At 37.6% G+C, this 12,896-nt stretch overlaps 1 protein-coding gene across 7 annotated transcripts in view; it reads right to left on the bottom strand.

Annotated features, from left to right (window-relative positions):
* Nucleotides 1–12,390, bottom strand: part of ZMAT1 (zinc finger matrin-type 1) — a 44,905-nt gene extending 32,515 nt beyond the window's left edge. For 6 of the 7 annotated variants that reach the window (XM_053891396.1, XM_053891400.1, XM_053891397.1 and 3 more), the window contains exons 1-2: nucleotides 12,090–12,390; nucleotides 3,340–3,420 (exon numbers count right to left, since the gene is read on the bottom strand). In XM_053891396.1, coding sequence (XP_053747371.1) covers nucleotides 3,340–3,420; nucleotides 12,090–12,366 — 358 coding nt within the window. In that variant the 5' untranslated portion in view covers nucleotides 12,367–12,390. The remainder of the gene's footprint in view (nucleotides 1–3,339; nucleotides 3,421–12,089) is intronic. The other variant, XM_019438513.2, reaches the window with a different exon arrangement.
* Between the last annotated feature and the right edge of the window lie 506 nt (nucleotides 12,391–12,896).

Below are 12,896 nucleotides of genomic sequence, written 5' to 3'. Positions count from 1 at the left end.
ATCAGTTGCAGGAATGGGTCATTGAGGCTTGAAGCCTCAGGAGGGGCAGCAGGCACAGAAAGGAAGGAATGGATGTAAGAGGCATATCTGTCAAAACTAGAGGGCATTAAATCCTGAGATTAGAATTTGCTATGAATATGATAAGCTTTTAGATCTATCACATTTAAGCTTATACAATGTTATTCCTGATGCAAGAAGTGGAGTTTTGGCCTTAATTAAATTCAATAAATTCACCTACAGTTACTTGTCAATGGCAAATTATTTCCGAGTGTAATATGAGTGTGCTGATATTCTGACTTCAGTGAGTCAAAACCGAAATGCAGAAAAATCTGAAATTAAAAAAGAAGATGTGTGTTGATGCACATTAAAATGTACGTAGGAGGATTTATGCTAATTTTCTTTAGACAGCATGCTTTCCCAATCAATTCAATACTATTAAATTTGCGTTCAAAATTTCAGGAACAAATCTTCATGTAAAAATTATTCTCAATCAGGGTATCACATCAAATTCACATGCACAGTTTTTCAACATCAGACATGCTGGATTAAAAAATCTCTGTGGGTAGTCCAATCCATATAATTCTGATAATCAGTCATGTTGGGAATCACTGCTCTACAGTACAGGCTAGATCCTTACACGTAATGGCTGTCCAATACCTATTTGGTGACTAAGCTGATTGGTATACAGATCATCTACAATGATACTTATCAAGCTAACTGCTTTTAGTCTAACCCGAAAAGATTTTGGAAAAAAAGGAAAAAAAGAAAGAAAAGAAGTATTCCTTGGCACTATCTATATAAATCTCCAGAGTTGAAATCCAAGAATCTGAGTTTTATTTATTTATTTTTTAGTGTTTTTATTTATTTCTGAGAGAGACAGAGAATGAGCAGGGGAGGGGCAGAGAGGGAGACACAGAACCTGAAGCAGGCTCCAGTCTCTGAGCTGTCAGCACAGAGCCTGACACAGGGCTTGAACTCATGAACTGTGAGATCATGACCTGGGCCGAAGTCGGACGCTTAACTGACTGAGCTACTCAGGTGCCACAAGAATCTGAATTTTAAGTAGGGTCCCCAAGTAATCTCTTGAACAGCCTACCTAGTGATCCTGTTCAACCTTCCACAAGGTAGTTCTGAACCCTGGCTACACATTAAAGTCACTTAGGTTGTTTTTAAAACATACCAATACCCAGACACCACTCCAGATCAATTAACCAGAATCTCTGGGAGTGGTTTCCCATCATACTTTCTTGTTTGTTTTGTTTTTTAAAGTTTCCCAGGTGATTCTGTTGCACAGTGAAGGTTGAGAATCGCTGCTAGCCAAATTTTCATGTGTTTTTTCGTTGAATGGAAATTTGTTTTCCTGGAGAGTAGGGGTCTCAAACTTTAGTGTGCATCAGCATCATCTGGAAAGCCTGTTAAAAGATTAATTTTGGGGTCCCATCCCCAAACTTCTTATACAGTTGTTCTGGGGTTGGGGACCAAGAATGTACAGTTTTTTACAAGTTCACAGGTGAAACTGTTCCAACATTCATCCAGGGATCAGACTCAGACCATGCTGTCTTAGTGCTTCTACTAGTCGTGGTTCTATTCCTTGAAGGCATGGTAAATATAATCCCTCTTCTAAAATGGCAATCCTCAAATATTTTAGTAGAACCATTACATCTTTATTGCTCCCCACCTTAGCCTTTTAGTGAACTGATCCCAGCTCTGTCATCCAGCTGAATGTCCAGTGCTCTCACTGTTTACCTAAATCCCTGCAATTCATAAAGTGTAACATAAGCACAATCACCCTAATGGGGTCACAATAACAAAATAGTAAAACGAGATCATCACCTAATTTTTTTATTGTAGTAAAAATGCATAATATAAAACTTACCACTGTAACCATTTTTAAGTGTAGAGTTCAGTAGTGTTAAGTATATTCACCTCTCTGTTTTGAATATTTCTCTTCTATTAATATAGCCTAAGATAGCCTCACCAATTTTTTTGGTGGGCACATCATACTATTGACTCACGACAGGCTAACTTTTGTAAAACACAAGCTTCTACTGGGTGTTGTATGTAAATGATGAATAACAATTCTACTCCTGAAACCAATATTATACTGAATGTTCACTAAAATTTAAGTAAAAAATAAAATAAAAATAAGCCATCCCCACAATGATAATAAATTTGTGCTTAACTTGAATAAAGATAATTGTTTTAAGAAAAAAATTTAAAAGATACAAGCTTCTTGGGGCACCCGGGTGGCAGAGTCAGTTAAGCGTCTGACTTCTGCTCAGGTCATGATCTCACAGTTCGTGGGTTTGAACCCCACATCAGGCTCCGCGCTGACAGCTCAAAGCCTGGAGCCTGCTTCCGATTCTGTCTCCCTCTCTCTCTGCCCCTCCCTTACTCTCAATCTGTCTCTCTTTCTCTCTCAAAAATAAGTAAGCATTAAAAAAATTAGAAAAAAATACAAGCTTCTTTTTCACCTGGAGCTGTTAAACTGTCACTCCAGGACATAGTTATATAGATAGAAATTTTTATGGATCCCCAACCGGACCCAATATACACTTAGAGTTGTCTCATTTAAGTTTCCTTTGTTAGATTCTACCAATAATTCTGGCCTCTCAAGATCTTTTCAGATCCTGAATCTATAGACAAGAGGTTTGTAGAAGGTGGCTTCTTACTGACAACAATTATACATGATGGGATATTATTTTTCAGAGGGCATCCCACACTGTCAAGTTCTCTTCAAACTGCATTTCCCCTAAATTTGATATGAATGTGATGATCTCTACTTTCTAAAGGTAATACCTGAGGCCTGGAAAGGTCAAGAAATTTGTCCAAAGTTACACAGGAAGCATCAGAGCCAGGATTCCAATCTAAGTCTGCCCAAGATATCCCAGAGAGTTAGTTTTTAAAAAGGCCAAAGCTTAGATGAGAAACTTCCTCTCTAGGTCTGGCATATATGAGAAATGCATGTCTACTTCACAAGAGATGCTAAATAAATGTTCCTTTGGACCCTGCTCTATCCCTATCCCCACTTTTGAGACATGATTTTTGGACTCTCAGAAGTAAATGGTCTATAGCAAATTCTGAAAGTGGGAGAGGTAACTGGTTATAGATAGTGCAGATGTTTTTCAGCCTGTCTTAGGTGGAAGACCTAGAAGGCAGGCAAACATCAGGGAGTAGATGTTAAATTAGGAGTCATGTGAACAAATGATGTTGGCTGTGAGGAAGATGACTGGAACAGGAACTAATGCTTATTGTGTACTCACTATATGCCAGGAACTAAAGTTAAGTATTCTCACAAAAAACTGGGTCTTTTGAACTGGTTCTGGTAGGAATGAATACCTGAAGAAACTCGGCAATTTGTATCTCCCCCTTTTTCTTTTTTCTTCTTTGTACTCTCTTCACATCTTTTCTCTTCATAAACTGTTTAGAATTTGAAACAAATATATTTTTATTGGTTGGTTGTTAAATATGGGCTTCACACCGATTCTTAATTCCAAAAGCAGTAAGAGTTTTAAAAAGCACCAGAATGAGAGAGACTGCATGACAGTCTTTACCCTGCTATTAACTAGCTTATGATTAATAACATATTCCACCTTTCAGATTTCTATTTCTAAAGTTTCTCTTGTACTTGACCATATATGGGTTGATAGTCACCAAAAAAAAAATGTTATATTTTAGAGAGAAATACAGAGAGAAGCAAAATTTTGGTGGTATTTTTATAGAAGGGTCCAAATATCTTAGCTGCTTCCAAATAATAAGTCTATCAGGAAACACAAAAGATGATTTGAAGTTTTAAACAGCTACATAGTTATACAGAGTTTAGGGCCTAAAAATTCAAAAGGTCCTAATATTTTCCCCCTACTCCTCCATTATCTGCATTTCCTTATCTTTGTCCTAACCCTAAAATTGGTTCTCTCCAAAGTATTTCTTTGCAAAAACATACAGAGAATTTCTATTACCAAATATAATGTTTTAGTCATCATAGCTAATGTCAAATTGCTTTAAGCAAATTATAGTATTATTTTTGTTATAATATAGGTATAAGTGGCTCAGTTTTCTTTCCTGACAATGAATACAACAAATTCATGGCAAATGGTCCTGCATCTTTCAATCTCATTTAGTTATAAGTTAGGAAAGCTATGGCTAAAAACATAGATTACACATTCGAATATCAAATGACAAAATTAAATGCTGTGATGTGTGATTTCATCCCTCATCTGCAGCAAATAAAGTTTTGAACATGGGAACTTAAATCCCTCCCAGTTAATCATAGACATGTTGTTCTAATATTCCTAGCATAGTACTTCTCACTTGTTCTTTATTACCTGACATATTTGGATTTTATGCCATCATAAACTTGGAAAAAATATATGGATAGGGGAACAAGATTTTATACTCGGAATCAAAGCCTGGTTTAGGTAGCTTGATAGCGAGATCTTAATGATACAATGCTGTGCTCTCAAATATGGACTGGGATATACTGTCTTTGAAACATACAGAAGCTTCTCATGCTGATAACATTTCTTTGTGTTTTAACATTAAAAAAAGCCATGAGGGGGGCGCCTGGGTGGCTCAGTCAGTGAAGCGTCTGACTTCAGCTCAGGTCATGATCTCACAGTCCGTGAGTTCGAGCCCCACATCGGGCTCTGTGCTGCCAGCTCAGAGCCCGGAGCCTGTTTCAGATTCTGTGTCTTCCTCTCTCTGACCCTCCCCCATTCATGCTCTGTCTCTCTCTGTCTCAAAAATAAATAAAGGTTAAAAAAATTTAAAAAAAAGCCATGAGGAATAAGAAAGTACTATCAAAAACTAAGTTCAAAATGGGAAGAGAACCTAAGGCTGATAAAGGAGTAAAGGCTTAAACCGACAGGATATGGAAAAGATAAAACCAATGTTTAATGCATGGTTCCATTTATATTCAAAGTGTAAGAGAGTAAAACTGCTTTGCAATGCTGTCCTCTGTGGTCACAATAAATGGTACACTTCTTCAGGTTGCCAACTGTTAAAAAATTAAGCATAGCTTATAAATATGTTATTTTACAGAAATTAGACACCTCATAAAGTTCTTTAGATTGGAGAAAGATGGTCATATAACAAAACTATAACCTACAGGTACAGAGTTCTAGTTTGGGATGATGAAAGATTTCTGGAGATGGGCAGGGGTGAAGGTTGCCTAACAATGTGGATGTACCTAATGGCACTGAGTTGCACACTTAAAAATGCTTAAAATGGCAGTTTAATAAGAAACAAAATACTGAAAGTGTTAAAATAATAGACAAAAGCACCTTCTTCTCCCTGAAGGGGAGTTCCCCTGCAGAGTCAACCCATCACTCAGAGGAAAATGCGTAAGTAATAAACCTTTGTTTTGCTACTATAACGTAAGTGATCCTCTCTTGAATAACAATTATGAGGGTTATTTTAAATCAAAGAATGGTTTTGTGACAAATTATAAACAGGATCTGAGAAGAAAGTTCATGTATTTGGTGCTCTTACAATTTTACTATATTTATACATGACTTTAGCCTTTAGTGAGAGAATCAACTAAATTTCTATTAGTGAAAGTGTTTAGTCTTTTTATTTCCTTCCTACAAGAAGTGTTTACATGACTTGAGAAAGCAAAGCTTTCGTAATAATTTGGAATGGGGCGAAAAACTATGACCTATAATACTGGGTAGTAGGGAAAAAAAATAAGCTTTTGAGTTGGTCAAACATATCCAAATCCCATCTCGATCTCTAACTATATACCCTTCAGCAAATTATTTAACCACTTGGAGCCAGTTTTTTCATCTAAAAAGTAAATAAATATACTGTCTCTCCCAGGATGTGGTGAATAATAAATGAAACAAAATTTTTAAAAAAATGTTCGGCACACAAAGTCACTTGATAAAATATGCTCGTTTACTAATGCAGAAGCTGAAATTTTTACTTAGTATTATATATAGTCAGTTTATTTCAGATCAGAGTAATTTTAGAGATAATCTAGTCCAATATTTCTCACTCTTGGCACTACTGTCACTTTAGGCCAGATAATTCATTGTTATGAGGGGTTGTTCCATTCACTGTAAGACATTTAGCAGCATCCCCCAGCCTCTACCAACTAGAAATTGGCAGCATTTTCCAGTTGTCAAAACCAAAAAATATCTCCAGACATTAACACATATCCCTTGTGGGGCAAAACTGCCTCTAGTTTATAGCTGATTTAGTCTAATGTCCTCATTTCAAAATAAGGAAGCTAAGGCCCAGAGAGATTATAGGAAATAAAGGATTGGGAAAGCTAAAATTTAAAATATATGATTCTAGATTCAGGTAGATTTGGACTATGAAAAAGTTCCAGAAGTTTGAGGAGAGGCATTAGTAATAGCTGAGAGATGTTTTTAAGTAAGTGAAACACAAATGTAAGGATGAATAATTCACATTCTATGGATTAAAATCCCCCATGTTGATATAAAAATATTCAATTCAGCTTGTTCCAGAGTACCTACCTTTGATGATATAAAAAGCAAAGAGGATTTACTTCCTAGAAACTCATTTTCGTGGAGCCCATTGTTGGATTGTGTCTACTCCAAATAGCTGCATTATTATGCTAAAGTTTTATAAAATACCATTAACCTCTGTATACAAAAGTGCAATTGAGTGTGAAATCAAAATTATCCTATTTGAAACTTTTTCCTAATACTACTAGATAACACCAGACAACTTAGGATGAAATACATTTTTGTGATAAAAGAAAAACAATTATGGCTTGAGTCAGACAAAAATGATGAGTCTATGCCTACAATTTGGTCCACCCTTGCTAATGAAATTAAAAACCACACAGGATCTCTGAGGAAAGGAAGATTATAACATCCTTCAGTTCTAAGTAAGAGAACTTTGCTTTCACTAGAATTAAATGTTACTTGGTTACCCTGATAAATTTAAGCTTATTAAAATTAGATCACTCTATAAATGGCTACATTTCATAAAATGAATCTTACTTGCATGACAATTAGATTTAGTTGTACCAAACACCAAATTTATTCCTCAAGATAACCCATCAGATATTTATGGCAATAACTAGTTATTAACTGCTTTAATGCTTTGTTGAGGTGGGAATTACATAGTCCAACTGATCTTGATGCAAAAAAAAAAATCTAACATTGTAAAAAACTCTTTGCATCCTATTTTTTAAATATGAAATTTATTGTCAAATTGGTTTCCATACAACATCTAGTGCTCATCCCAACAGGTGCCCTCCTCAATACCCATCACCCACCCTCCCCTCCCTCCCACCCCCCATCAACCCTCAATTTATTCTCAGTTTTTAAGAGTCTCTTATGGTTTTGTTGTCTCCCTCTCTTTTTCTTTTTTCCTTCCCCTCCCCCATGGTCTTCTGTTAAGTTTCTCAGGATCCACATAAGAGTGAAAACATATGGTATCTGTCTTTCTTTGTATGACTTATTTCACTTAGCATAGCACTTTCCAGTTCCATCCACGTTGCTACAAAAGGCCATATTTAATTCTTTCTCATGTCTTTGCATACTATTTTAATAAAGTGACAAGAATGAAAAACTCAAAAGAGTTGGCTGCAATAATATAAAACTCAGTCACAGATTTAAAGTCAGCTATTAATAAATCCAAGAAATCATCATTTTAATTCTGCAAAGAGCATACGTGCTTTATTCTCCATGACTGCACCTTTTGAGATAGCCTCCCTCAAGCGTTCTTGATTTAAAAGAATTTTTTAAATAGCTGACTTGACCTTTGCAATTTTTTAAACTTTTTAAAACATTTTATTTATTTTTAAGAGAGAGAGAGGGGCAGAGATAAAGGGAGACACAGAATCCTAAGCAGGCTCCAGGCTCTAAGATGTCAGCACACAGCCTGACGCGGGGCTAGAACCCACAAGCTGTGAGATCATGACCTGAGCCCAAATTGGACGCTTAACCAACTGAGCCACCCAGGAGCTCCGACCTTTGTGATCTTTTAATACCATTCATATAAAGGAAAGATGAACAGAGCTCAACACTAAGTTATAGTGGAAAATGGACCATGTTAACCTTGCCAAGGTATTTTAACACTGTTTCCCCTAAATGTCACAATCCATTTAAGGAGTTTTCAGAAATATTATTTGTGCTAGAAGTGCAGATGTGTACCTGTAAGCATTATGAACACACAGTTATAATGCTATCTAGTATCTTTATTTTCTCAGTTTATAAGATTAGTACCTGACCTATAAGTTTAGCAAGTTTTGGGTGTTTTACACAGATTCTCACAATAAAAAATAATGAAGGATTTCCTATAACATATTAATAATTACAAAATGCAATGTAATTAATAAAATAACTGGGAATAGTAGTTATAAGTTTAATATTTACTTTGTCTTTAAACGAAATATGTGACCTTCATAATTATAAGCACTCTGTGGCTAGTTAGCTCCGGAGTCCTGCCTGCTTGTGAAGTTACAAACTGAATTCAAGTCCTGTGTAAATCCACTAATTTACTTGATCCCATGACAGCTACATTGCATCAGAAAGTCACCATGCCATTCATTCCAATAGGTTAGTAAATGTGAATGGATCTCCAAGATTGGTTTCACATGGAAAAGAATCAAGGTTCATATCCAAACAAATATGTGATTAATACATGAAGGGGCAGGCTCAGTCAATATTTTCACATATTGACACCTAAAGACACATAGAGACAGAAGATCAGAAACTAACAAGTGGTCATTAACCTCTCTCCAGACATTCCTACCCTAACAAATGCAAAGAATAAATGTTAATTCTAACAGTTTGCTAATTATTCCTTCCTAGATACCAACATTAGATTTATAATGTGTTTTAGTGTACCTATAATATATAAGACACCATGGGTAGAATGCAGATTTATAATAAACAATGGGAGGGCCCTGATAGTTTAAGAGTCTGACAAATGATATTTAAGATTGCATTTTCCCCAATTATTTATTTATTCATTTTATAATTTCACTATCAAGCAATACTATTGACTTCTTTAATCTAGAGTTCTTTAATACAGCTGTGTCTAATTCAACTGTATCCTCATCACTGAGCATAGTGACACACACACAGGAGTTCAATAAACAATTCTCCAATAAATGAAGGAAAGGCCATTAACTAGGTTTTCTTATGATGGACTTGAAACTCCACTGAATAATATGGAGACAAAGGTAATTGTTAGGTAATTACTGTACAAATGGATTATTAACTAAATAAAAAGACAGCATGTCCTCCAATCTAAAACAGAATTCACTTAATTTATTTTTTTAAATGAAGAGGTAAACAAACAAGAGGGTTTTTGTTTATTTTTGTTTTGATGTTTACTATGATAACATTGGAACATCAATATTGGGTGAAAATTCCTTTTTTGAGCCATTAAACATGAAGTGTCCTACAAAATCTCATGACTCCCTTTACCATGAATTCTAGGCAGGTATGTTTTGTCATATCCATTCACCTGGCATTTGTTTTGTTTGTTGTTTTGTTTTTAAGTTTATTGCCCAATTTCCCAGTTGTAACTTTTGAAACTTCTAATCTTCCCTGCTTGGCAATTTTTAATCTCCACTGTCATTTGCTCATTACCAACCCCAAGACAGATGAGATCCTTAGGAGTGTTGACTATAGTTGAAAAAAGATCAACAAATGCTTTATTAAACGACTTTTAATGGTTCTATCTGGAGTATACTTATAACAACTGGAATCTTGACAATTCTTTGTCACCTTTTAGAGTAATCTCCTAACCAGGGTTTAAAAAAAAAAAAAAAAAAGCAAAAGATACTGGCACACCATCAAGAAACATTTTTCTCTCTTCTCTTTTATCCAGTATCTTATAAATGGCAACCATTTATAGTCTTTAGAAATATCCAAACAAAAATATTTTACGATGTAATAGTGCTTTGGACAGTGTACTATATTGCATATTTATCTTTCGTTAAGTGGAAAGGTAAACGTTTTGGTTTGGAGTGAACACGTAATTAAGGATATTTACCTAAAATGAAATAGTAAGAGATAATTTTTAGGTAGCAATTATATTTGTTTTTTTCATAGCTTAGTAAATTGTCTCAACACTAACAACACAGATTTAATTACTCACTGAATGTCAAGTGGTAACTACGGTCAAAGTTTCTTATGGCTTATGAATTACTGTTCTAGTGCGCAGCCATGGAAATGTCATTAAGAGTATGTATCAATGCAGAACTGCAAAATCATGGCTCATACTGTCAGACCAGAAATCAATCTTAAGAGTCTGGCTGGTTCAATACCTCTATTTCAGAAATGTCAAAACCCAAACCCAGGAAGTTTGTGATCTGTTCAGGGTCACAAAATCTAATGGATAAACAACAGAACCTAAGTTCACTGCACCAGACTTCTATGCTAGAGCTCTCCTCGTTTTGTCAGTTAGTAATAGTGTAGACAGGGTATGGTTGCTACATTATGAATTTATACCTCTTAAAGCCATTAATACCTGCATAAATTAAAAAATACTATAACCAATCCAGTCACAGAGACAGGCAAAAAGCCATTTGCTGCATGAGACACTGGTCCTAAACCTTACTGTGAAAAGGCCATGAGAGCCAGACTGAATTGTGATCTTGACCACCTATAAAACTGTTCTCTCGTTCTTTCCGGTTACACAGAAAGTTTGGTACAGAAACAAACAAACAAAAAAATCCAGGTTTCATATTTTCATCCCGAAACAACTGTACAAATCCAGGCTGACTGAAGACAGTAAATCTTTCCAAGGTTGCCTTCAGTAAGAGAGTTAATAAATACAAAGACATCACCATATCACAGTGTATTTCTAACTTCCATATTTAGTAAGTGGCATTTATGTCATGTGTCTATGACAAATATTGTAAAGGATTTTTTTACTGCTTTGCCATTCCCCCAAAGTGAAAGGTGTGAAAGGTAATAAATAGCACACAGGGATATATCACTTAAGAATGTGAAGAGAAAATCATTTTTATGGGCTAATTTTAATGGGGTGTTCTAAGGAAAAGGAACTTAAACTCCATTTTGGTGTCCACGTCGTTCACTTTGGAGGCAAGTTAGCACATAAGGTAACACACAAATAATGGAAATTAATTACAAAATTTACGATGGCAAAATGCTTTACTGAGATCTTCTGTAGTGGAATTGGTCTCTACTACCTAAGAAGCATTTCCAAACACTGCTTTAAAATGCATCTCAATGGCAAATTTTACAGTTTGCTGTTTACTACTATATAGTATTTGTGTGAACTAAATAGCATTTATACTGAAATAGTCAAGAAATCTCCTTTTTATGTTAGGAGTAGTATGTGTTGGTAGGTACAACAGCACTTATTAAAATCAAAACCATCTCAAAGATGGGTCCCTAAACCTTGCTCTACAAGGTCACACCCTCAAATAGCCAAAGAAAACTCTCCAATGTGGTATCTGAAATCTGTGCTTCTCCCACACTTCCTTTACTCTCTTCTTAGCACAACCCCCTCCATCGGACCCTATGACCCTAAAATCTAACAGCTCCTACTTTAAAGCTCATGTATACACTCTAACCTCCCCAAATTCCTAATCTCCTCTCTAAATATCCTATTCAAAGTTTCTACACTGCAGGATGCTGAATTTCACCAAAGGGGGTTTCCCCCCTCTTATTTCTTCAGCGTTTTCTCTTTTATCTCTGCCCCCTTTCTCCATCAGTCCCCCTTCCCTTTCCCTGACCCTCCAGTTCCACAGCACCTCTACCTTGTCTCCTTTCTACCAAATCACACCTCAACTTTATAGAGCATACTAAGGCGCCCTGGTTGGGAGAGAAACTAAGTGGTATTTTTCTTCCCTTCAAACTCCTGCTTTGTGAATACCTGCAGCTCCTTTTCCTGGGGACCCCCCCCCCATCCTTTTCGGGGGTGTGGGGAGAAGTAGGGAAGACCCTCTCTGCTTCGGTCCGTCTTGCACACTCGGGGCTACTACGGCGGGGCGGGGCGAGCTTGGCCTTTACTGCGCCACAGCAGGTGGGGGGGGTGGGGCGGTGGTGAACCGCGCCCAGTCGGATCGCGGACGGGCTGGAGAGGCAGCGAAGGAGATGGGGCCGCCCCCACACCCCGGGACGGGAACTCACCTTCTCTGAGGCAAGGGCGGGTGTCTACTTTAAAACTACTGCCCCCCCTCCCCGCCGCCGCCATAGTGGAGCCGCCAAAGCCGCCGCCGCCGTCGCCACAGCCACCGGCAGGCGGGCTGGCAGGGGTGGAGGTGGCTGAGGAGGCAGGCACAATCACTGCCGCCACTGCCGCCGCCGCCGCGCAGGCGGTGTAGGAGGAGGAGGCGGCAGGGACGGTAGCTTCCTGAGGGGAAGACTCCGCCGCCAGCAGTGTGACTGTGCTCGGCGCCGCCGCCATCGCAGCGAAGCGCGGACAATTGCACTTGCGCCTCGCTCCCGTTAAGCTCTTTTAGCCCCGCCTCCCGCTTAGCCCCGCCCCTTTCGCCCCTCTTTTCCACGCTACAGCTGGAGCCTCGTTCTCGCTCCTTCTCCACACCAATGGGAACACTTTAGATCCACGGGCTGCCCCTCCCCCTTCACCAACTGCTTGGCGTCATCCTCTTCCCTTTGGAGGGGAAGCAGGGCCAAGGGCAAAGGGTAAAAAGAGCGGGATGTAAAAGCACGTGGGCCTCACATAGTGAGGCCTCTTCCCTTAGAGGAACTGATTTAAAACCAATTTAAGGTAAAAAACAAAATGACTGGAAACCAATTGATTCCACCTACAAAATGCTAATTCTCATAGCCCTAAGTACAAAGAGCAGAAATAAGCAGAGTACGTAATCATGACATTTCGTTCATGACATTTTCGTTCAGTAGAAACCTGTGAATCTGGTACCCAGCCAAAGAACTAGAATATTACTGATAATTTAAATCTCAACATTTTCCCCA

The sequence above is a fragment of the Panthera pardus genome, unplaced genomic scaffold (genome assembly GCF_024362965.1).
Source record: "Panthera pardus isolate Hobbes unplaced genomic scaffold, ASM2436296v1 HiC_scaffold_27, whole genome shotgun sequence".
NCBI lineage: Eukaryota > Metazoa > Chordata > Mammalia > Carnivora > Felidae > Panthera > Panthera pardus.
The sequence above is the reverse complement of the archived record's forward strand: the minus strand, read 5'-3'. Positions and strand labels throughout refer to the sequence as shown.